Source organism: Notolabrus celidotus, chromosome 12, assembly GCF_009762535.1.
Source record: "Notolabrus celidotus isolate fNotCel1 chromosome 12, fNotCel1.pri, whole genome shotgun sequence".
NCBI lineage: Eukaryota > Metazoa > Chordata > Actinopteri > Labriformes > Labridae > Notolabrus > Notolabrus celidotus.
The window spans coordinates 6,347,661-6,371,494 of NC_048283.1; the positions used below are offsets into that span (position 1 = coordinate 6,347,661).

Here is a 23,834-nt window from a genome sequence, read left to right on the forward strand (position 1 = left end):
TTTCATTCAAGAGTGACTTTTAACTTCTATTTGGCATTCATCACCACCATAACAATAGTGACAGCTCAGCCAGCTGGCTTTGTGTAACTGCAAGATAACCTTGTGTGAGAAATATCCTTGAATGACCCTATCTGGAGTAAATCCCCGGCACTAGGATAATCGCATGAGCTGGGAAACCTGCACTGTGCGGTGGCTCATAAAAACTGCAGCAGTAAGCTTGCTCATATCTGCGAGCGCTGTCTTTGAAATGATTAGTCAAAGGATTTTCCACCTGTGCCTTGGTCAGTCCAAGTTACATAAGATGGGCAATTCCCTGGGGATGATCAGGAAATGTTACTGAACCATTCACTTCACATAGCCCAGGGTAATTGTCCACAGTTAGCCATAATTGCGCTTTGAAAACACCTTAAATTGGGTAAAAATGCTTTGATGAATCCCGTGGGGGTGAGAAGAAAAAGAAAGGCTCCACCAGTGAAAATTGGCCGTGCCTCAGAGAGCACGGCTTCGGTTACTGCTGCTCAACTATAAAAGATTACGCTTCCTGTCAGGTTTGAGACACAGGTAACCAACATCTAATTACTGTGTTAAAGTTGGGACAGATGTTTCAGATGCATCTGCTCAACATCTTCATTAAGTATTATTTAGAATGCTATATAATCCTCCCTCTTTTTTGTGTCACCCCCTCCCTTTCCCCCTTCTTTCTCCCTATCTCTGCTTCCAAGACTCATGGCTGTGGAGGATGAAATAAGGGGAGGACCAATCATTGAGCCAAAAACCAGGATTTTCGCTGATCAGGTCTGTGAGACTGTTTCTTCTCTCGTCGAGTCCGTACGACGGCCCGTGCTGTCCTCTCTCCCCTCTCCTTTCCCTCTTTTTTCCTCCCTGGCTACTCCTATTTTTTTGTCTGCTGTGTGTGTGTGTGGTCCCTCTGATTGTCTTGCCTCGTCCCTGACCCGTCCCTGTGTTTGGGTTTGACTGCCATCTGTCCACCAACATACCTGGGAGCTTTGAAGATCAAGAGTGTTGCTGTTTGCATTCCACAGCTCACGCTCGTCATGTCTGATTCTAGCTTGGTTTGTGAGCATTTCTCTGGTCTGTGGCGATGATGATGATGATGATGATGATGATGATGATGGTGTTGCCAGTTTTGCAGTTGTTTCTGTCAAATGTTTCTGTCGAGCATGGCGAGGTTGGAACCTGTTCTCATCCATAATGTAGCACCAGACTTACACTCAGATTATTGAACAGCTGAGACTCAAAACGCCGCGTGACGATGGTGATGCTGTTGTGTCTTGAGGCACTTCTCTCTTTTCTGCTTTTCATTTCATGCTCTCAACCCGCCCTCTTTCTTATCTTGTCATACTGAACTGGCCCACCTCCAGGCATGAGTCATGCTCCAGATATAGTGTGCATGAACACTCACACACAAACACTCATAGAATACAATATATATGTATGCCTTTGAGTTAATGAAACATGCTAAGAATTGAGGAGGTCATAACTCAGCTCAGTCATGCAAAGAGACCTTTGCATATGTCCAGATCTTTTAATCACAACCAAGACAGTTGCACATTAAAACTGGAATAATTGTGATAGTATTAAGCAAATGGGGAAGAAGCACTGAATCGTCTCTTAGTAGCATTAATACAGCACACAAATACTGGAGCAAGTAAAATAAATACATTATCATCAAAATATTCAAACGCAAAACAATCCATCTTATAATAATTTTTTACTTACAGTAAAAATTACATTTAGCTTATATTTTTGACATTTGATTTGATGTCTTTATTTTGAACATGTACAAGTAAAAATAGAAAAAAAAAGCATACAAGTACAAATGAAGAAATAGTTATTTAAACATACAAGAAAAAAATAAATAGTTATACAAAAGAAACAAAATCAATATTAGCAAGCACTGAAACATTTTACTTTACATGTGCGAAAAGGAGTAGGAAGAAGTTAAAACGTATCTAATCCTACCCCTTCATTCACTATTATCTGGCATTATACTAGTGCACTCCCACAAGTCAAATCTTCATATATTATCTTCATATTTACACAGACAATCAAAAGTAAACCCCTCATGATTATCAACACTTGTCCTCTTCCTTGTACCTCATGAAAATCATTTCTTCGTACTTCTTCTTGAACTGGATTATGTTCTGACTTTGTTGTAGCTCCATATTGAGACTGTTCCACAGTTTTACACCACAGACTGAAATACAGAAACTTCTCCTTGTGGTCCGAACACTCACCATCTTTAATCTTAACTTCCCTCTTAAGTTATAACCCCCCCTTACAGCTATAGGTGGGAGAATGTTACATTTTCCATGCTGCTGGTAGCATTTCAAACCCTTACCATCAATACACTCTTCAAACCTGTTGTAATCAAATATATGTTCAGTTTTTGTTATTTAATCACTAAAATGTTCAAAATAAATTGAGTATATATTATAAAGTTGCAAAAAATACTGTAAAATTGTGCTCAAGTACACTACTTGTGTTAATATATTACCTCTGGTTAACAGTGTTGCTTGCTTTGTGTGATAAAAAATCAGCCTATTGTACATAAAAGTAGACAACTTCATTGATTATCAAGTATTGTTGCATGAGTCAATTTTTCTATCTTGGAACAAACCTGTGTTCCTCCATGTAAGTTAAGCCACAGCTGATGCCACATGATGAGATTGGTACCATCAAATTTCACCTGCTGCAAGGACTGATTAAAATGCCTTAAATGCTTTCCAAGTAATGCATAAAACATGAGCTTGTCATTATCAATGAATGATGCCACATGTGGGGTTTTGTATTGCTCTGAGTTCATGAGACATATTTTAATGCTAATACCAGCCTTCAAAGAGCTCGTCTGTGTCACAGAGTTCAAACAATATAGCCCTGCTTGCTATCTTCCTTCTTTCATTTGGCTGCATTAGTGAATTATTGTTAATTAAATAATTGCATGAGAAATCAAAGGAACCCCTCACGGTAGATTTCTCATTACCCATCAAAAAGGGAGAAGAAAAAAAATAATGAAAACTGCCAAGAGCGGAGAGCTGACAGAAGCTCCAGAATATAATGTGACATTTATTTTTTTCTGAGAAACCCCACAAGGCTATGCATTTAGAAAAATATATAAATAAATGTCGTGAAATACACTGAGCACAATATTATAGAAACAAAACTATATGTTTAATGAAAACATTATGTAGAGCTGCAGCATCAATTCATTTTTCCATCAAATTTAAAGAATTAGTGTCATTGAACATTATCAAATGTTTGTTAGATCCCATTAACCATTAAAAGACAATCACAATGACCTAATTAAAACATTTAGAAACAGTGACAAAACACAATGGCCATTTTCCTTGTAGTAGGACGTTTAAATGCTGTAATAATGTGCAGCATTCCAGGTTTGGGAATTGTATTACCATCAAAAATCTGACAAATTCCAAATTCTGTACCGCTACCTAAAAAACTTTTAAATCAGGGAGAAAATCTAGGGGGACATCTAGGAACCATATTTCAAGTTCATGGCTTTGAGAACCCATTAGCTCTGTTAAACAAGGGCTAACTTTAGGCAAGGCAAGTTTATTTATAAAGCCCCATTCATACAAAGAGCAATTCAAAGTGCTTTACAGAGTTAAAAACAAAAACCAGAACAGTAACAATCAACAGAAACATAAAGCAAACACTTTAAATTGTATATGCGGCCAGTTATGTTTGATCTACTCTCTCTCTCTCTCTCTCTCTCTCTCTCTCTCTCTCTCTCTCTCTCTCTCTCTCTCTCTCTCTCTTTGTTCTTGTGTAACTTAATGTACATAGTAAATAGTGTTGGGTCTTATTATGAATTTAAATTAGGAGAGATTATTCTAAATAATCAGCCCCCTTCACTGCTCTGAAGTCTGTAACCTGCAGTCTTACTGTCCCGCTGGACACAGAATCACAACTGGTCTGGTCTTAACCGAAATGAACCCTTTAATTGTCCGATTCATCTCAGAACTTCTTCCCAAGGATTAAGACTCACACATTGAATCTTTTCTGTGTGTGTCGGGTCACAGCCCAAAGCTGGCTCAGACCTCTTGACACCCCTGCAGGGTGCCCGTATGCCCAACATCTAATTGTAGATCCAACATCAGGTTAACTCCATAACGCCATACCTTGTCAGAAGATATCCAATTTCAAAATATGACATTAAACAAACATAAGCATGAAAACATATCTTTAGCTTTCAACCACCTACTGTAATGTACTGTATGTTAGTGTTGCACAGCACAAAGTGAAGGTGTTAATTTCTAGCTATGTTATGTAGCTACGTTGTGTTTTCATACTGTTCCTATGGTAATTTAGTGGCATTGGCATAGAAGGAATGCATCCTCAGTGCTAATTGGATGTTGTGGAGTCAGACTGCAGCTGCTTCTCCTCCTGCACAAATTACAACATTGTTACTTTGGACATCATTTTTCTGTTAAGTACAGTGTTTGTGACTTCTAGATGTTAAAAACAAAGGCAGCACTTCAATTTGTTTGGAATTAAGTCAGTAAAACTAGTAAAGCTGTAAGCTAGCAGCAAACAGTATGATTCAGCATATTTTGGACTTTTAATTGTGGTCCTAGTCTGTGCCCAGATGTCCGCCTTTGTTAAATCAGATTTCAATATGCAATATGCTTTATTACAGTTATTCAGGTACTTTAAACCATTACCTGACTGTCAAACATTGAATAACTCATTGCAAGAGCAGTACAGCTAGCTAACCACTTAGCTATCATAGTAATTGGCATGGCAGGGATTTACTTCTAACTTCTTTGTAGTGACTTAGATGTCATTGCCATAGAAATTACCAAATTGTGTTTTAGCTGACAGTATAGCCCAATGTCTGTTGGATTATACTGTAAATATACATTTCAGTGTTGTTTACCAGTAAATGGTTATCTTAGGGAACTAAATAGTTTTAGTGATAGGTAAGGAGGGGAGAAAATAGCTGCTGCAGATCTTACTTGTCTTGTTCTTTGATCAGTAGTGACATGATAACATTTTGTCAGTGTCTTCTCTTGTTAATATATTTTGCAAACATGGTAGGCTATAAGTTACGCCTTAGAACAACAATATAGCTTCCCCTCCTGGGTTTGAATTCAGAGCAAAATGGCTTTAAGGTAGATATTGTAAATAAATGACTTTTGTAGAATTAAAACTTAGTTTCTCTTCAGGGACTAAACCACTTATCCTTGCAGCTCTTGATCTATTAAAATGACTTCCTTGCAAAATGTTCTGTTTTCTGGGAGCCCAGTTGGGGACCAGATGGATGAAGTTTGTAGCGTAGGTCGATAAACTGAGTGCCATAATGTGTTGGCTATTTTGGAGGAATGTGGGATCTGATTTAGTGCAGATTAAAACAAAAAATAAAGAATAAACACCAAGAGAGACTTAAATATACTGTTGAGACTTTCAGCACTTCCATAAGCCAAATTAAATGTGAGGAGTCATTTTCATTGTCAGCAAAAAAAGGTGTTGTATCATATTCAGAGCTCATTTAAACAGAAAAATTATGATTATAATGTTTTAAAAAGATGCTATTACTTGACATTCAACAATGTTTAGGACAAAATCACTGCAACTCCGCAACATTACTCGATAGATTTTGCCGTATATGTTGCCTTACAACATTTACTGAAATGTATGCACGAGTAATCTAAAGAAAGAAGATTCTAGGTTGAATGTGTTTTGAAATGTGCATATGAAATATTACTCTTAAACAAAATTAACTGTGTTTTAACACCTATAATACTTTATCTTTATTTAAATGCCAGTATTGTGCCATCTCAATGCTTGAGTCTCATTCAAGCATTTGAAAAAAATAATGCTTTCGATTCAGGCAGCATCCTCATATACTAACACAGGATTAAAATGAATGAGCTAGAGAAGAGCCTCATGGTGTTGCTCTTGGGATCATATCTGTGATTCAATTTAGGCTCACTATTATGTGTAATTACCAATGGCAAATTTAATTTACTCTGTTAGCAAGAATCGTAATCATTTTAAGGTAGAGATGTGTTCATTGATCTTAATGTGTGTGAAAGAAAGAATGTTATATAGCCTCATAGATTTAAGTCTGCAAAGGTAACATGGAGAGAAGTATAGAGGGGTGAAATCGGCACTTTCCTTTTCTTTCCTTTCTATTTCTTTTTAAAAGCAACATTTGGCTTTTACCTACTGGTGATAATTCAAACTCAAAAGACTGCCTTGACAAAAAGGTTTATTGGATTACAGAAGAGCACACAGCGAGCTGCAACCTGCTTAACACTCAGACTGAGCTGGAGGTTATTCTTTAGTTCCGTATTTAGAGGAGGAATTTATTCCAACATTTCAACAAAACAAAACATAAAAACATCTTAACCATTTTCAAGTTTTGTCAAAAAGTGGGCTTTGCATTCTTCTGTGTTTCAGGGCTGCAAAACTGTTTTCCCTTTACTGAAGACATTTCCAACTTATGTATTTCTTGTTAAAGATGCTTAAGTATGACATCCTAAGGATTTTTTTAGCTGTTCTTCTCAGGATATGAAGAGTAAAATGAAGAGTCCAGAAACAAAAATTTCTGAGTGAAATAGTGAGATTAGAAGTTCACAGAAAAGGTGTTAAAAAAATAGTATTAGGGCTTTATGAAATTTACAATGTGAATAAAGAGGACCCACTTCAGACATTACTGTTAAAAAGAGACAAAACTACTGTCAGTTGATGCCTTAAGGTAAATAAATGTACAATATAAAACAAACAAGACTTAACAGACATCTGGGGTTTTTTTTGCATTAAAGGCAAAGAGTTTAAAGCTTTAATCATATTGTCATTTGCAGCCTGTAAAAGGTTCCCCATCTGTTCCCTGTCTTAGTAAAAAAGGTGTTTGCATGCTGCAGTGACATTTTCAGGTTCACACTTTACACAGGAACAGCTAAGGCTGAGGGGAATGTCATTAGTCTTCAGCCAAAGTATCACAGGAATTAAAATTTTGACCTTAGTGCTGTAAAATGTTGAAGGATCGCCGGAGGGAGACATTCCTGTCTGCAAAATGTGAAGGGAGTTCATCATAAAATCACCTTGATGTGAGACTTAAAACCACCAATGTTAACCCCTTAGCTGCCCTAGAGGAAAAGTGGAGGATCAGACATTTTTTTCTTTTTTGACATTCATGACATTTTTTGTACAGACATTTCTTGAATGTCTTTACAAAAACACACTGACATCTATGAATTGATGATAAACTTAAGCATGCTCTGGATGAAATAGAGGCTGAAAAACTCCTGCTTCTCTAAACACCAATTCAAACATTGTGAACCTCACAGACTATCTTTCTAAGGGGCTTTGCATTGAATGAGATTATATTATTCAGGTGTTTATGTGACAGAGTTGATACACAGAATAAAACTACATGCAGCTAAAGGTACTTCTGCTAAAATAACCACGGTTTACAGGCCAGTTTTGTGTTTTAGCTTCAGGGCCACATAAGGCAAACCATTTACAACAAGCAGACAGCTTCGACCTGTGTGATGACTTTCTGCTTCATTTTGTGAGACTGGAGCACTCATGGGGATGTAAATTAATTGAGAGTGAGAGGAGAGAGGCAAGATGCCATTATGTCCTAAGGCCACTGTCTCCTAACTTTTAAAACAACACCTCACATAATATCACAGGTACAGGATGCCGTAATCCTTCACATGACAGCATCCTGATGCCTACTAAATAAACACACAGCAAAATGTTCTACCATGTTATGCTGGTAGGAGTCAAAGAAGCACACCTTGTGAAGTTGAAACCTGCCAAATAATGCAAAAGTGGATCTGCAGGTCTTTAAAAATCTAAAAAAGCAAACGTATATTTGCAACAGAAATGCATTAGAAAGAAGTGTTAACAAGGGAACAGTCTCCTGAGCTTGCATTGGCATTAAGTGTTTCATCCATACAAGATTTGAATGCACTCTCTTGTCTGTGCTTGTTGTTGCTTCTTCAGAAATATAGGTCCTCTCTAAGTGTGTGTGGTGTGCTGCGTGTAACAGTAATTTAGAAATGTCCTATCCTCTGTTATTTCTCCATTATTTTCTTGATAAGGTGAATTGATGTAAAAGTGGTTCTTGGGTTTTTAAGGTTAGCTTTATAGAGTGAAGGATTGCATGTTTGATATGAGCATGTTCTTCTTACCTTTCCAAACCAGGAAACTCTCCAGATTCAGCTTCCTCGAGGCTTTTTGGACTTATGGGCTGCTCTCTGATGTCATTTGGAGTGCAAACAAAAATTAACGTCTCTTATCTGCTTTTCATCCAGCATGACTCCTGTTAATGAGAATCCGCATGGCACGCTGCTTTAATGCTTTCAGGCTGTTGGGATGTCTGATAATATTATGCGTGTATGATTGCCATCATGTTTGTGAATGTGAAGGTGAGTTAGTGCGCATTTCTATGTATATTTATGTCCTTTTTTCTCTGTTCATTTTTTGTTGTGCATTGTGTCCGTATTGTTTTGGTGGCTGTTGTTTTCCTCAACCCTCACCGCCCTCCTTAAACCTGCCCACTGCACACAAGCCTTTCCCTTCCTCCTTTGCTGTCAGCCTCCTCCCTTGCCTCCTTTCCTCTCCTCTCCTTTCCTGTCCTTTCCTCCTATGTTGATGAGATACGGTGATTTCTCTTAGGGGAGGCGTCAGTCCATCCTAGTGCAGCCCCGTCTCGCGCCTGTCCCACCCCGAGTATCCAGGTAATAAACAAACCGGCAAACTCTCACTCTCCATCCATAACCTGCTGCCTCTTTTCCACTTCTGCTGTTCTCTATGTGCGTCCCTGTCCATACGCAGCACTATGTGAACTCACTGCAAGCCAACACACTGCCAGGCCCACTGCCATTTATCTTTTTAGAAAAAGGGAGCTGTCACACAAAGTTTGGGACAGAGGTTACTGATGGTTGTGAAGGGCACACCTCCGTGATGAAAGAGTGACAACAAAACATTTCAAAGATTTAAAGCTGCACTGGGGACTTGGCAGCAAGGGGTGTTCCTCTGAAATATATGTGGACTGGAGTACATATAAATCATAAAAATGCAATATCAATAAATTTTACACAGCACCAGGCTGACCTGGAATCACTTTTTACTCACATATTTTAGATGTTCCAGAGAGGCAGGAAAGTTCTTATAGTTGAGAAAAGTTGCAGCCTTTAAAACATTTATTTTCAAACAGATGATCACAGAAATATACAGACAGGCTGAAATCAGTTAACTGAAACAGATAGAGCAATCTGTTACCTGATCTGGTTAGTATGCTGGCCTTTGGTTGGACAGAGAGGCTGGGAAACTTTTCTAAGCTAGTTAGGTAGCTGAGTTTGTTAATCGTAGCCTTATGGATGTAGTGATGTGTGGACAATTTGGAGACACTAATTTCGGCACTTTTGGTTTTAAGGGATTAAAGTCAAATTTGATTTGTACAAAGATAACATAACTTGATTGAAAGCTGCCACAGTTATTATGCTTGGATTAGCATCATCAAACACTCCTGGTTGAGTCCTCAGATATCTGTCTCTTAGCTAAAAAAGTTAAAGGCACATAGGAAAGAGATTCTGTGTTGTTAACAGTAATTTTAGACAGTTAACTGTAATGTCAGAGGGGATTGATGGTATAATTTGGGATGAACAGAACCAAGAACCAAAATTCAGGGACTTAGGATATTGAATTTGCTGCTCTGAGTTTGTCTCAGGAGCAGAAAACTTTGTCTGAATCACCTGTTCTTAGAAGAAATGTGTTTCATTGTAAATTTAAAACATTCTGCAAATATGGGACAATTATCCAGAACATACTTGAACCTCTTCAAACAATACAGTGTTGGTAAGGGTTAAGGCGTTGTTGGACAGCTGCCTGATATTGGGATAGTAAGCCATAATCCTAAACATAAACACCCTGTCACCAGGTATTTTCAATCTAGCTAATATGCTGATTTACTCAGTATTAGTTTAGCTACAGTTGCCTTTCTCTCATCTTTGCAACGATTGCTTCAATTTCAGAGTGTTTACTATTTTATCAAAAGTCTTTTGTAACAACTTGAGGGGGTAAAAAAGATGGGCTAGGATAGAAATAGACTGAAAAACACAAGATGGTAACCAAAAATCCTTGTTACCAAATGCAAATAGCTCATATTAAGCATATTACAATAACACTGCAATAAATCTCTGAAAAGACTGGGAGTTTAGAATCATCAAAATGTTATTAATTTGAGTAATATAGTTCCCATGATGTATTTTGATATTGATAAACTGGATTAAATGTCTTTATTTTATTATATGATGTGTGACCAAAACCTTTTTCCTCATTAATCTGGTTCTGAATTATAGTGCCTAATCTAGGACAGATTTCATATTTTAGGGCACTCCAATTTAATGGATGGGTTGTTTGACACAAGTACAGCACCATTTTATAATTTTGGTCTGAAAATATGTGTTTATGTGTTTTGGTTTGCCCATCTAACAGAATAAATATTAAAAGTATCTCCTTAAATAATGAAGAACATGCATGATTTATTAACTGTTTGATATCAGAAATTGCTTGAAGGAAGCTTATTTCTTCTAAGTTAGTCTTCACAACAACAAAAATCGACACTGTCTTTGTTTAGTCAGACAGAGTGGAGGTAACCTTTTATGCCTTTGTTGTCACCCTTTCTACACAAAGACATGCCTTCTTGTTTCCTCTGGTAACTCTGGAAATAAACTCTGACTGACCTAAAAGAGGGAGCTTATTTGAGAACAAGTAGGTTGCTTTTTCACAACAATGAACACATAACATGTCCTGGCATGAAAATTATAGACGTCAGACAGAACCTTCAAGCTGTCTGATGTCAAAATATTACACATCAGCCGTTTAGAGCGTGACTGATGCAGCCCTCTACAATCGATGGATTGTTCACTGACATAATTCAGTCATGACCAGCAATCCATGGATAGCTAGTACTAATCTCAAGTTGTTCATGTCATACTGAGACCTTTCTGTAACCCTGTAGCTTTGGGTAAAGTGTTACAAAGCAAAGTAGTACACATTAAAAATCAAGGAATATGATTGTTTTTTCAGCTCAGTTATGTCGAGATGTTGGCATTTGCAAATGCACAACTAGTCCCTTTATTTTGCCTCTTATGCTTCCCCTTTATTTTTTTATATTCAACATTGTTATGCAAATAAAACTCTATCATAAAACCATTGAAGGGTTGGAACTAGTCTGCAGAACCCACAGTAGCCTCTGTCTTCAAACAGAATGCAGTTCACTTCTAAATCTTGCACATTTAAAGGGCATTAATGAATAAACAAAGAGATAAATGAGATCATTTGAAAGTATTTTCGATGCAACAACAGATGTGCAAAATAGGAAATCCAGTTTAAAAGAGAATATCCACAAACTTGAACAGCTGTTTTCAATTTCAAAAGACCTCTCCCAAGCTTGTAAACGAGTATTAAGGCTTTAAATGTAACTTTTTGGGCCTGTTTACTTGTTAAACACTTTTTTAGTAGTTCTTTATATCTTTAAGTCTCTGGAATATTGTGTGAATTCTCTTTTATCATCTATTTCCCCCTCTCACACCACAAATGTGTTTTCCTACACATAAACCTGCATTTACATTCAGCTTCCATCCCTCTCAGCACACACAACAGCAAATATGGGAAATCTCCGTATCTGACCCAATCCTTCCCTGAGGAACACTGATTAATGTACACATGTTTTTTTATGTGTGTGTGTTTTCTGTGTTTTTCAGTGAGTCAGTGTTTGTGATATCTCTGTGTCTGTGTTTGTGTACATGTTCGGCAGCTGGACACATTATTTTGGTTGAATGGTGGTGAAAGCAGATGTAATGGTGCGTCTGATGATGTGTGACATGCATACCAAGTCTTTTTGTTTGTTTTGCATCAGAGTTAAGGCTCTTCAAAAGTAGTCATGCTAATCCATCTAATGGTTCTTTTAATTTAACCCTATATAAATTGACCAAACAGCAGGTTTTAACCCTAATGTGGAGAAACATTTTCAAATTGATTGGAGATTGGAGGAGATGGGTAAGAACTTATGTGTGCGATACTTTAACTGCATCATTATTATACGTCTAACATCTTAGTATACACTAAGTGTTTTGTGTTTCTGTCTTCAGTAAAATAATTTTCATAAACATTAAAGACACTCTCACACCGAGCTGTAATTGAATGCACCAAGTAATCAAACACCACAGCCCACAGAGAGAGAATCCAGTTTGGTAAGTTGATAAGGATGTCAGTAAACATTTTTGCCATGTCTTTGTTCAGCTGCTTGATTCCTGACTTTAATAGACATGTGTTTTGCTCTACACATGGATATTAAACAACACTGTTGGTTGTGTTTGAGAGTAATGAAACAAGTGCTAGTGGAGTCATGTTACTGGCATCCTGTAACTGTCTGTTACCATAGATCCCGTAGCTTGTTCATAGCACCAGATAGCGGTGACGTTTTCATTCCTTTTGGTTCTGATTGAGAAGAGAAAAGGCCTGCTAATTTATATCAAATTCTGGGGTTATATTTATTTTTTGTTCTTCTTTTTGCTTTTTTTTTTTTTTTTTAAAGTGAAATGGAAACACCTCCCACTCACAATGGACACACCTTTCAGAAACAGCTTATCCAGTGATAATTTGCTTTTTGATTCATTTTCTCTACTGGATGCAGGCCCAACTATCCCTCCTTCTACCTGTCTTTCCCCTCTGTAGCACGTCATTTCATCCATTTAACAGTATTTCATACTTCTTCTATGCAAGCATTAAAGTGGTATTCAATGTCATACATGTTTACTAATGTTTAATAAAGAACAAACCATTTTCCAAGCTCTCTTTGAGCTGCACTGCACTCCTCTTACATCATCAGTGTAAAGTGTAGTTATGTCTAGACACCACACAGCAAGTTCCAGGAGAGATCACTCAAGTGCAGTAATTTCAAAGAGGTTCTACCATGGTCTGATGGTGAAACTTTGATTTTCCAGCTTGCAGAATGCTTATATATTCAAATCACTTGCAGTAGCTCTTTGATGCATAAAGCATCATTATGAATAGAGTCCTCCTAGTTGTCTATTGGCACAATAACCCAATTGTTTTCTCTTCCCACTGCTCCCACACAGACGTCAGTGAACAAGACTGGGAGTGAAGGCTTGCAAACAGACCTTGATATAAAGTTATAATGAACCTAGTTTTGCATTGCTGTTATTCTACGCCAATGTAAGTGAGATAGCAAAACCAAACTCTGGCTTAATCACTTGACAAAAGCTCCAACCCAGGATGAATGCCAGTGGAGCAACTCATTGCTGTGTGATCAATGGGTTTGGGTTAGAGCTTTTGGTTGGTGAATTTGACAGAGGATTGGATTATCTGTCAGGTGATGGGATGCACATTTATCTTGCTTTTTAAAGTAGGCTCTAAGCTCTTTGTGGCTTTTTGCATGTTTTAGTAGCAGGCTGATGCTACAGTATGTGCTGATAAGATACTTTAAAAAGACGTAATTTTAGAGTTATTAGGGCCTGTGTCCACATAGTGTTTTTTTCTGAACACCAGGAACTTTCCAACTTGTTCCCAGAATTAGGATGATGCCTAGCATCTTTTTTCAAAGCGACACACCTTGTTTGTGCAGATGCTGCATGCACTCAATATCTTGAGTGAGTTTGTTACTTTTCTCTTATACCAGCCAGCAACCTGGCTGGTAGAGCTGTGGAACTGACGTCACACCCTTTCCACTAACTAATGCACATTTAACTTACGGATTAAACGTTGAAGGTTTCTCAAGTTGGTACAGTCCACAGCAGCTGTCCTTGTGTTGATTTGAAGCAGACTCTTGTGGTTATGTGAAGTTCAGTGACTGTGTTAGTGTTTGTCGTCTGTCCTCTAGTCTGCTGATCCGGTAAAAACATTATAAGAGCCCACATTTGTCACCAAAGCTGTCAGTCAATCATCTTTTGAACACCAAATAACTAAATTAAATTAAATTTCTCAGAAAAACAAACATTTGGACATAAATCAGTATGGTAAGAACTAACTACAATAACAGAAACTAAGCTTGAGAAAAAATAATCTGACATGTAGTTTAATTTTATAGATTGACCCTCGTTCCATCTGTTTACACAAGGGAGACAGGGTTTTGGACCTATTCTGCAGCTGGCCAGTAGGGGGAGCTCTAAATCTTTTGCTTCACAGACAGTGAACACTTTCGGCTTCAGTTTTAATATACAGTAAATGACTCAAACATGCACAGGTCAGAATGTATGAGGTACCACTTTGTCCACATGGAGCACCAAAATCAATTCAAACAAAAAGTTCCTCACAGGAGCTTTCAGCAAGTTCTTGGCAGCAATGGCCAAAAAGAAACCTCCTCAACAGGCAGAAACCTCAAACAGAACCAGACTTATTAATGGACAGCCATCTGCCTAAACCTGAAACAAATAGAGCCCCTCTCAGCACCTTGTCAGAACTTTTCTTCCAGAGAAAAACATGTGGACACAAGCCCTTAATTTAAAGTTCTTATAAGCTACTTAGACTTACATATTTAAATAGAAACTTTTGACTATATTTAATATTTATTGGCCAAGAATGACTCACTTGACTTCCTACCTTTCCTGACACCTGTCACCCAACAAACACCCCTATGCTACTCATCCAAAGAGGATCAGGACCTTTTGACCTCAAAAGTTTTAATCCCCCTTCATCCCCTCTCTCCCTGTGTCCCCTTTCCTGTGCTGCCATTTCTATGGGTGTATGTCATGCATCAACTTTGTGACTCATTTCTCTCTCTCTCTCCTCTCCTCTCCCTGTCCCTCTTTCTCGTTCTTTCCGTGTGATTCCCTCAATCCCTCATCCCTTATCTTTTATTTTCTAATTCCTTCCTTTCTTTGCTTCTGCTGTTGCTTTTACATGTTCTCATTCCAACCGGCTCTTTGTATTTGTCAATGTTGATGTTTCCCACACGATTCACTCACATCCTTCTCTGGTGATTTTTCGTCCCTGTCCTCTTCCCATCTGTATCTCACTATTCTTACTTCCTCCCACACTCTCACACCTCTTCCAACATGTGATTTCTCCCTCTACATGTCACGTTATCTGCCTTGATTGGAAACATCCTTTACAACAACCCCTCACATTCCTCCCATCGCTCATTGAATGGCCTCTCTCCCACAACCATCTCTCCCCCCACTCCTCCCACTCCTCTCCTCTTTCCCCTCCCCTCTCTCTCTCTCTATCTCGCTAGGAGGACCAGCTTTCCTCCCTGGGTTACGCAGACCCCGGTGTGAAAACTGAAGGTGGAGGGGGTGGAGGAGGAGGAGGAGGAGGAGGAGGAGGAGGAGGAGGAGGAGGACAAGGAGAAGCGGTAACCAACGATCAAGGCCTCAGAGTCTCTTCCTCGGGCATTTCCTCTGACAGCTCGCCTCACAATGGAGTCCTCCCCCAAACTGTAGACCCTCCCTCTCTGCCCACTCCTCATCAACATCCTAGTCAGAATGGAGAGCTCCGTGGTGGCAACCAAACATCCTCCCCCATGACAACCTCACAGGCAACCGGACCCACAACAACAGCAACTACAGGCATAGCAGAAGAAGGGGGAGTAGGTCAAACACAACACTGAGCCAAATCAGAGAGAGAGAGAGAGAGAGAGAGAGTGAGAGAGAGAGAGAGAGAGAGAGATATCACAAAAGCAAAAAAAAAAACTTTCCATGTCTTTGCTATTTAACGAGACAGTACTTTGAAAAGAATCCACCATAGGTATTCTCATTCCCCTGGCGAGAGAGAGAAGAAAAAGTGTGCGGGAGACGAGTAGAACTCATTCAGCTACTGTACAGTGCATTACACGTGAACACACAACACAAAGGGCTCTTCAATGAACATTTGTTCTCTTGATGCTCACATGGAGCTTCAGTTAGTATCAGTCTTGCAGGACAAGATAATGATACCTCGTATTAAACTGTTTGAATCAGTCAAACAAGCCGATATGTGATCATCTGCTCTGTGGCTATGTCAGAAACAAAAAAAACAACCTGTATGGAAAAAAAGCACTATAGAACGTCTTGAACCCCAAAGACTTCATAGTAGCCATTAGCAGGTGCTATTAGCTAGCTAGCAATAGCAACCCTTGACTCCCATGGATGTAGGTGCATTAAATATACCAATCCTGATCACGCCAGGCTTCAAGTGTTTAGGTAGAGATGTGGGGGTGTAGTCTGGCTTTCTTAGTGCCTTTGAGTGTTTTTCAACAGGGTTTTTCAATGGCGTTAGCGCTGCTAGCAAGAGAAATAGTTTGCTAGGAAATGATCTGTGGGCTGAAAACAGAGATTCAAATACACAAGACCAAGCACCGTCGTCGTAGAGATTTAAAGGAGTAATGGAAGATATTTTTGGGAACTTTTCCTTTTCTCAATCTAAGGGACTTCTTTTGTTCTTTTTTTTTATTGGACTGAGCTCGTGCAATTTTTCTCTTCTCAATCTCAGAACCGATATGTGATGAACTGGTGCTAAACAGAAACAAATGGTGCCATTTTTCCAAGTCAAATGTCTGTGTCTGCCATAGCACTGCCTTTTTCATGATTCACTCACTGTCTTTACTCTCTTTCTCCTGCAGTTTGTCTTTGACAGGACTTTTTCCCTTCCCAGTATGTTTTGTATGTGTCCTTGTTGTTGTTTTATGTGCATCCTGTTGTTGTTGTTCTTCTTAAGGGGTTGTTGGGTTTTCCATTTCTTTGTCTTAGAAGCAGTCTCCTCCAATCTCTATTTACAGATTTTTTTTAAAACGCTATGGGCTTAAAATTATTTTATCTTTTTATCAAACAGGTTGTTTCAAATTTGTGGACAAGAAGCTCCAAAGAGCTATTTCAGCTAACAAAGAGACAAATTATTTTAACATTGAATGAAACTACTTTGATTGCAATTGATCAATGGGGTTTGCCTTTTCTTAAATTTGTATTCCCTCAGTTATAAACGTGTTGATCCTTTGTGTTCCTAAACAAAAGATAAGGGGTGCCATCAAAAACACTTGAAATGCTGAAAAACATTTTATTTTCTTTCAAATTTGACCAAAATTAACATTATAAATGTTTCAGATTTTAATAACAGACTAGTGTATGTCTTGTGTTTTTACTCTTGGGCTCTGACCACATTTTACTCTGTATCAATAGGACTAACAGCATGACATGATAAAAAAAACAAACCTCTACATGTCCATTTGAACCGTTTAGTTTTGCCTAGCCTGCCATTAAGTGCCTGGGATAAATATATTCAGCATATGTTGGCCATTAGACTGGCTAGTCATCAACCAGCTGCTTATAATAAAGCCTTGCTTTGGACATGTGTGTTAAATACTTCACTTGTGCGTTAAAAAAGAAGCTACTTCTTGTTCAGCTTCCATAATTTAAAGCTTGATTTGAAAGAAAAAGTGTCCTCTATCTCTGAATATGTTTAAAACAGATTTCAATAAGTTTAGAGTCAATTGTTAAAATTTTGGGTCGATTTGAGAAACACTGCAGGATGTGTTTCTGAAATCAACACCTGAGTTTCTCATGTGTCAAATGCAAAACATGACTCTTCAAAATGTTTGTAATGTGTTTCCATATCTCTATTCATTTTGTGTTGGATCTGTTTTTTGTAAGTTTTGTCTGGCTGTTAATTTGTTTTTGTCTCTGTAGCCTCACACACTGGTGTCGCTCTGAAACAACTCAGCTTGTCTAAACGAGCAGGTTGAACTAAGACGAGTTGAAGGGTTTCCCCATCAGCTTTGTGTCGGCCATTTTTCTTTTCAGATAGAAAAAAAAACAACCTTCCTTTGCAGTGTCAAAGGTCAACAGGCCAATGCTAGTACTTTGTAGGTTAGTGCTAGCAGATTAGCTCATACTTCCATTGAATGTTCAACTGTGTAACCACCAAATGTTAATAATGCTCGCAGTCTTACACAGGGAAAGATTGTCTTCTTTATAGACAGCTTGTAGGGCTACATTCTTTCTTGTGAAATAACTTAAATGTGAAGAAATGTTGGATATAAAGTGGTCTAGATTTGAGAAATTAACATTGCTGTGAAAATACCTCAGTGACTCAGGTAAACAAGCAGTTGCCTCAGAGCTGAACACAAAAACTATAGAAACAGAGATGAGTCCAGCTTTGGAAAGACTGCCACCATGCAGATACTCGCTCTCTAGCTCTGCTTCAATAGCACCTGATCAAGCACCCTCCCCCGTTTCTTCTCTCTCTCTCTGTCTCCCTTTTTTTCTCCCCCTAGCCACTCTCAAAGCTTCATCGAGGACAATGTGGAACCTAATTGGCTGATGCACCATCGGCACTCCGGGTGGCATGGCCAAATGTCCAGAGCCCTCTCTCGTGACGCGATTGGCTGACAAAGGGAGAACTTGGGGCATTGGTCCCATTCTCTTTGCTCAAGGGATGGTGCAGAGCCCCAGCGGACCATGTAAGGAAATGCTGGGAATTTTTTTTTTAATTTCACTTGGGCCCTCTCTCTCTGATTTGATGACAGGATATTTTTTAAATGTGTTTGACGCCTCTTGCTTGGATCTACATTTAACTTTTAGGAGGTAGGCTGGACAGATATTGGCGTTTGTTAGCCTGCCGAGCATGCAAAGAACAGCTATGCAGTCTGATCACGGAGGAACACAAAGGCCAAGGAAGGCGCGATGCTCAAATTGAGAGAGAGGGGAGGTGTATTGTGGGTAAGATGTATTTCAAAGGTGCTTGACTTCTCTTACAATGTCAGTCAAAGCTGATTTACTTTCAAAGCATTTATTTCCCTCTTTCTCTCTCTTTCTCCTATAGTCTTTTCAAATTAGCCTATTCATTTACTCACTCTTTATCTATCTAGGAAAGCATTATTTAACCGCTTCATTTCTACTCCGTGTTAGACACACTTGATCTCTTTCTCTTTTCATAGTTTTAACTCTTCCGTTTGAATCTCTCTCAGACTGACTTTAAAGGAAACTAAATATGCACAGCCTAATACGACAAGTGAAACTGCTTCAGAACAAAACACTTGCTTCAATGAAGACTTTGAAAAACCGGACAGAATGTTATTATTTATATTTCTATGATACTGCTTATTCTTACACTAGTATTTAACAGAAAACTATTCATCAGAAATCTTCCGGAGCAGATATTTATTTATTGATAAAGATAGATGCCTCTATCTAATGGAAGTTCATAAATAATAATCCATTTTATATGAACCAAGTTTTCTTACTAAGACAATCTTGTGGAGAGAGTCGTTGCCCTTAAGAACTGTGATGAAAAGGGACAAACTTGTGTTTACCTACTCCCCTTACAGCAGTTTGCACGATGCTGTGACCTGTGCCCTCCTTCCTTTTAGTTATAATCACTTAAAAACGAAAACTAAAAAGTGGACGGATGTTTCTTGCCCAACAATCGCCATGGAGCTCTCCATTTGCGGACGATGTGACGCTATTCGGATGAGGACATTCTTGCTGATATTGTTTTTTACTCCACTTTGACTATGTGTCTGTAGTTTAACCAAGCAGAGGATGAACTCTTGGTTTCAGTGTGGCCACATTTCTGCAGTCTCACTGCAGGAAAACTCCCCATTTATTTCCATGAATGGACTCCACTGACACCAGGCCCAGTTGAAATCCCTGCTAATGACTGAAACAGAGAGAGATATGTTAGAGGTCCTGCTGAAACGAGTGAATGTGTTTGTATATAAGTGTGTGTACTGGCTAAATCTATGTGTATATACTGGATAAATGTGTATATATGGTATGTCTATGTGTATATACAGTTTGTTTGTATATGCAGAGTGTACAGTTATTTTTTCCTCTAATGTTTCTCTCTCTTTCTATGAATAGGTCTTCTCAAGTTACCAATACTGAGGCATGGAAAGGTTTTTAAACGTACCGAGCTATCAGAGGCACTTTCTGTGCAGACTGAGAATATCATCAGGGTCTGTCACTTACAGTATAGCTGCATTCTTGAAGCTCTCATACACGAGAAACTCACATAATCTTAAGCTTGCACTCATTTTCTGACCAACTAAAAAGCTTTTCTAAGTAGATTTGGGTGACCAAGCAATGTTTGTACATATATAGACTAAGACAATTTTTTTCCAGAAACCTCCATCTGCATTTCTTTGAAAACTCTCGACCTGTTTTGAGTTCTTGCGTATCTGACTTTCACTTTAGGTTCATATGGTATATGTTTGCAACGGTTGTCATTCAGAGTTATATATTTATTCAGACAACCCGTATATATTTCTTGAAATTTTGTTCCCCAAATTCTGCCTCTCATGGAGCCGTCTAACCTTTTGTTACGAATCGGTTAGACTGGCGAATTCTTCCATGAAAGTATACTGTCATTATAACACTGCTTGTTTTTGTATAGGTCCTTACTAAATAAGTGTGCCTCCCCCTTATACTCTTACTAACCTTAGATCCATTTACTCTGCTGGTCGCTCATCTTCATAACCCCTTGACAAGCCATAGCCCCACCCCTTCCCCAAAACTCCTCTATTGTTGTTTTGACAGGACAGACATTTGGGGATTTTGTGTATATTAATGGAAGAGTGGTGTTGAAGAGTGTATTGCAGTTGTATATGGATTTGTTATGAATGTGGATATTCTGATCATTGAATTATTATTGTAATAATGATAATAATTATTGCCACTTTTGTTGATTAATTCATTTGATGCGGTTGATGAAGATGCCATTGTTCCTTTTTTTTTTCTTTTGGAATACACCGGAATTTATATTTTTCGGGTGGGTGAATCTGGAGATAGAAATACGTAAATAAATTAATAAATAAACAAATAATTAAATTCTTAAGAAGGTGTTGAAATGTGTGTTCTGTTTCTTAACCTTAAAACTCAATCTTCTCAACGCATTCATTTTGGATGAGGGGGACACTGATGATATTTGTGTCGACAGATCTCAAGAGCTTCTATGTTCTCCTCAAAGTATGAAAAACTTAACACTGACACACCTCTGCATTACCACAGACATCTGGCTGCTATAAATAATGAGTAGAGCACCAATTGTGATTTAATCCGCTGCCAAAATTAGTTCCCAGCAGAACTCACTATTGACTCCTTTGCAGCTGATGTTAGGAGAACACTTCACTGGCCAGCTGTGTAAGGAAATCGCAGAACAATGAAACATTCATGACATGGTTTTAAGGATCTAAATCTCTAGTAACAACACATGAATGTATTAATATGCAAACTTAAAACTACTGCCTTTAATCTGGCTGGACTTGGGTTGTGTCTAGATTGTAAGGATAGAAATATCTTGTACATGCAACCCTCATTTCTGTCTTTCACCCAATTGTTTGTGTTTTGTGTGGAACCAAAACCCATCCAGAATATTTTACCCCAAACTTTGATTCTCTCCTGAAGCTAAGGAAGTAGTTTAGGTGCTCTAACCTAATTAAAATGTGACAATTAAGATGTGAAACTGATGCAGTTTGGTTAGATTTAGGATACAACACGGTGGGTTGAGGTCAGGAAAGGTCACGGTTTGGACTGAAATGATGAGTCAACACAATTTTTGGTTTCCAATGAGACTTCACTTCTGCCTCCCCCTGAGTTGAGTAGTTAACCCTCCAATCTGCTCCTTTAAAACCTTGTCATACTATACAGTGAGATACATATTAGAAAGCAACATCAGAGAATAAAGAAACCAAATGACACAGACTCACAACCATTTCAGAAATCTAGTATCAATCTGGGAAAGACCTTGACTTTATTTACAACACAAAATATTCACATCCAATACTTCTGAATGATGGGAATCTTTTAATCTGGGGGGGAAGTTTGGTCACTGCCTTATAGTGTATGACCACAGCTTAGAATTAAGTTACTTTATTGGTTATTTGGTCCATAAACGTCACAAAAAAAAGCATATGTCTTACAGTCAAAGTTAAATTATTTTTATCGCTATAGTTTTATTCAATAAACGCTGCCAAAGCCACATTTTTTTATTCACTCATGTGATGAAGAGACAGACATTCCTTACATTTATGTGGGTGCTAGCTTGATTAATAAATTAACTTGTCGCTCAAGCTTCAAGCTTCTTATGTAGGCTCACAGTATGCACATCTCTGAAACATATGTGAGGATTTCCATGTGATTTAATGGTTTTGCCTGATTCTAATGTTAGCAAGACCAAATTTTAATAACCAGCTTAAATACTCTGCATCTGAATCTATGGTTAGTCCACAGGTCATTTGTGCAGCTAATGGTTGCATCACAATGTTGCTCATCTGTGTCATGCATTTTTCTGCATCTCAGGCTTGTAATTCTTCTCATGGTGAGCAGAGCATTTTCTCTCACTCTGTCCGGCTTAGTTGCTGAAAGTGTGGATAGCAGGCAGGGATCTGGGAGCTGGGGACCAGACTGAATATAGCAAGCTTGTAATTATCCTCATCCTCCTACACTTAATCGCCTGCAGTTCCTCGGTGGGTTGGCAACTTCTGAGCCTGGACAGAGCAGAGGAGAAAAATTTACACAATAGAGGAGCAATAGAGGGATCGGGCTGTGTTACCAGAATAAACAGAGCGGAGGCATTCACCTCACCTGCCCCAGACTCTGCATGTATTACATTCATAAACATATTGAGCCTGATTAAACTGAAGATCATTCATGACATAAACAATAAGGTTTCATCTTCACATGTAACATTGTAATCTATATCCAGGAAAGCATCATCATGTGCGCTTGTACAATTTCAACCAACTACACAGTTACTGAATCAGCACTATAATAAAACCACTATTTCTCCCACATTACACCTCAAGCCAATATCATCTATCATACCAGTAGTCAAAAGAAAATATTCAAATATGAAATTTGTAAGAGACACAAAAAAACCCAAATTGCTTTTTTTCATCTTTGAACCCCTCATTGCATTTAAAGAGGTGTGAAACAAATCTATGATCTTTATAGACCCCCAGTGGTCACCAGGTGGAATTACATCAACAAAGATACTGACTCTGTGACCACTGTGCCATGAAACATTTTAAATTATTATCAGCAAACATAATCCTGCCGTAATCAGAGACTTTTTTTAATTCACCCCATGGCCTTTGATAGGGTACATAAAAAAGGGAGGCAAGGCAGTGGTGAAAATATTGGTGCAAAGTTGGGAAGTGGAAAGAGCTGGTCCTCGTCTCATACTCTGATAAAGATGTCCTACTGTAACAAGGTAAAGTCTACACAAGAGTGAGTGTTATTTAAGCCAAAAAGAAGTCAAATCAGGGAAAACAGCCTAAGTTGAAAACATCTAAAAGATTTATGATATGAGATAATGTTTTGATGTCATATAAACATGTTGCTGATTTGATTTAAAGCAAAAATGGGAAGCATATGCTCTCGCCTAAATGAAATGATAAACCTTGGGATTCTTAAGGGATTATGACTTTAAGAGGGGATGTAGTATAAGATCAACAACTGTACAAAAAGGGAAGAAAATAACATACTAAATATCTCTACGTACTGAAACCCACAGAAGCCTTAAGTGGACATGCATCCATACATTTTATGAGCTCTCCTGTTATAGGTAGTTTATGGTTGTTTTCTAAATATCTAGACTCATGTCAACTGGCATCCTAAGAGTTGCAAAAGTACAAAACAAACATAGTAACAGGCTTATTGTACCATGTCAGTGGGGTCAATGGCAATTTCTTCTAGATCGGCAGAAAATTATTCCATTATCTCAGGAAACAGACTATATTATCTCAAGATAATGAGATAAATGAATGTGTTATAATTGGAAAACCAGCTGCATTATCCTGATACAATGAGAAGCATTCAGACCTTGAGGGGCTAAATGAA

The 23,834-nt window shown here is 38.3% G+C and overlaps 1 protein-coding gene across 1 annotated transcript in view; it reads left to right on the top strand.

Moving 5' to 3' along the window:
* The window catches only part of syngap1b (synaptic Ras GTPase activating protein 1b), a 216,635-nt gene extending 195,808 nt beyond the window's left edge, over positions 1-20,827 (top strand). Inside the window, exons 21-23 of the mRNA XM_034698420.1 lie at positions 723-795; positions 8,674-8,735; positions 18,269-20,827. Of these exons, the coding sequence (XP_034554311.1) occupies positions 723-795; positions 8,674-8,735; positions 18,269-18,383 (250 nt within the window). The 3' untranslated portion in view covers positions 18,384-20,827. The remainder of the gene's footprint in view (positions 1-722; positions 796-8,673; positions 8,736-18,268) is intronic.
* The last annotated feature ends 3,007 nt before the right edge of the window (positions 20,828-23,834 follow it).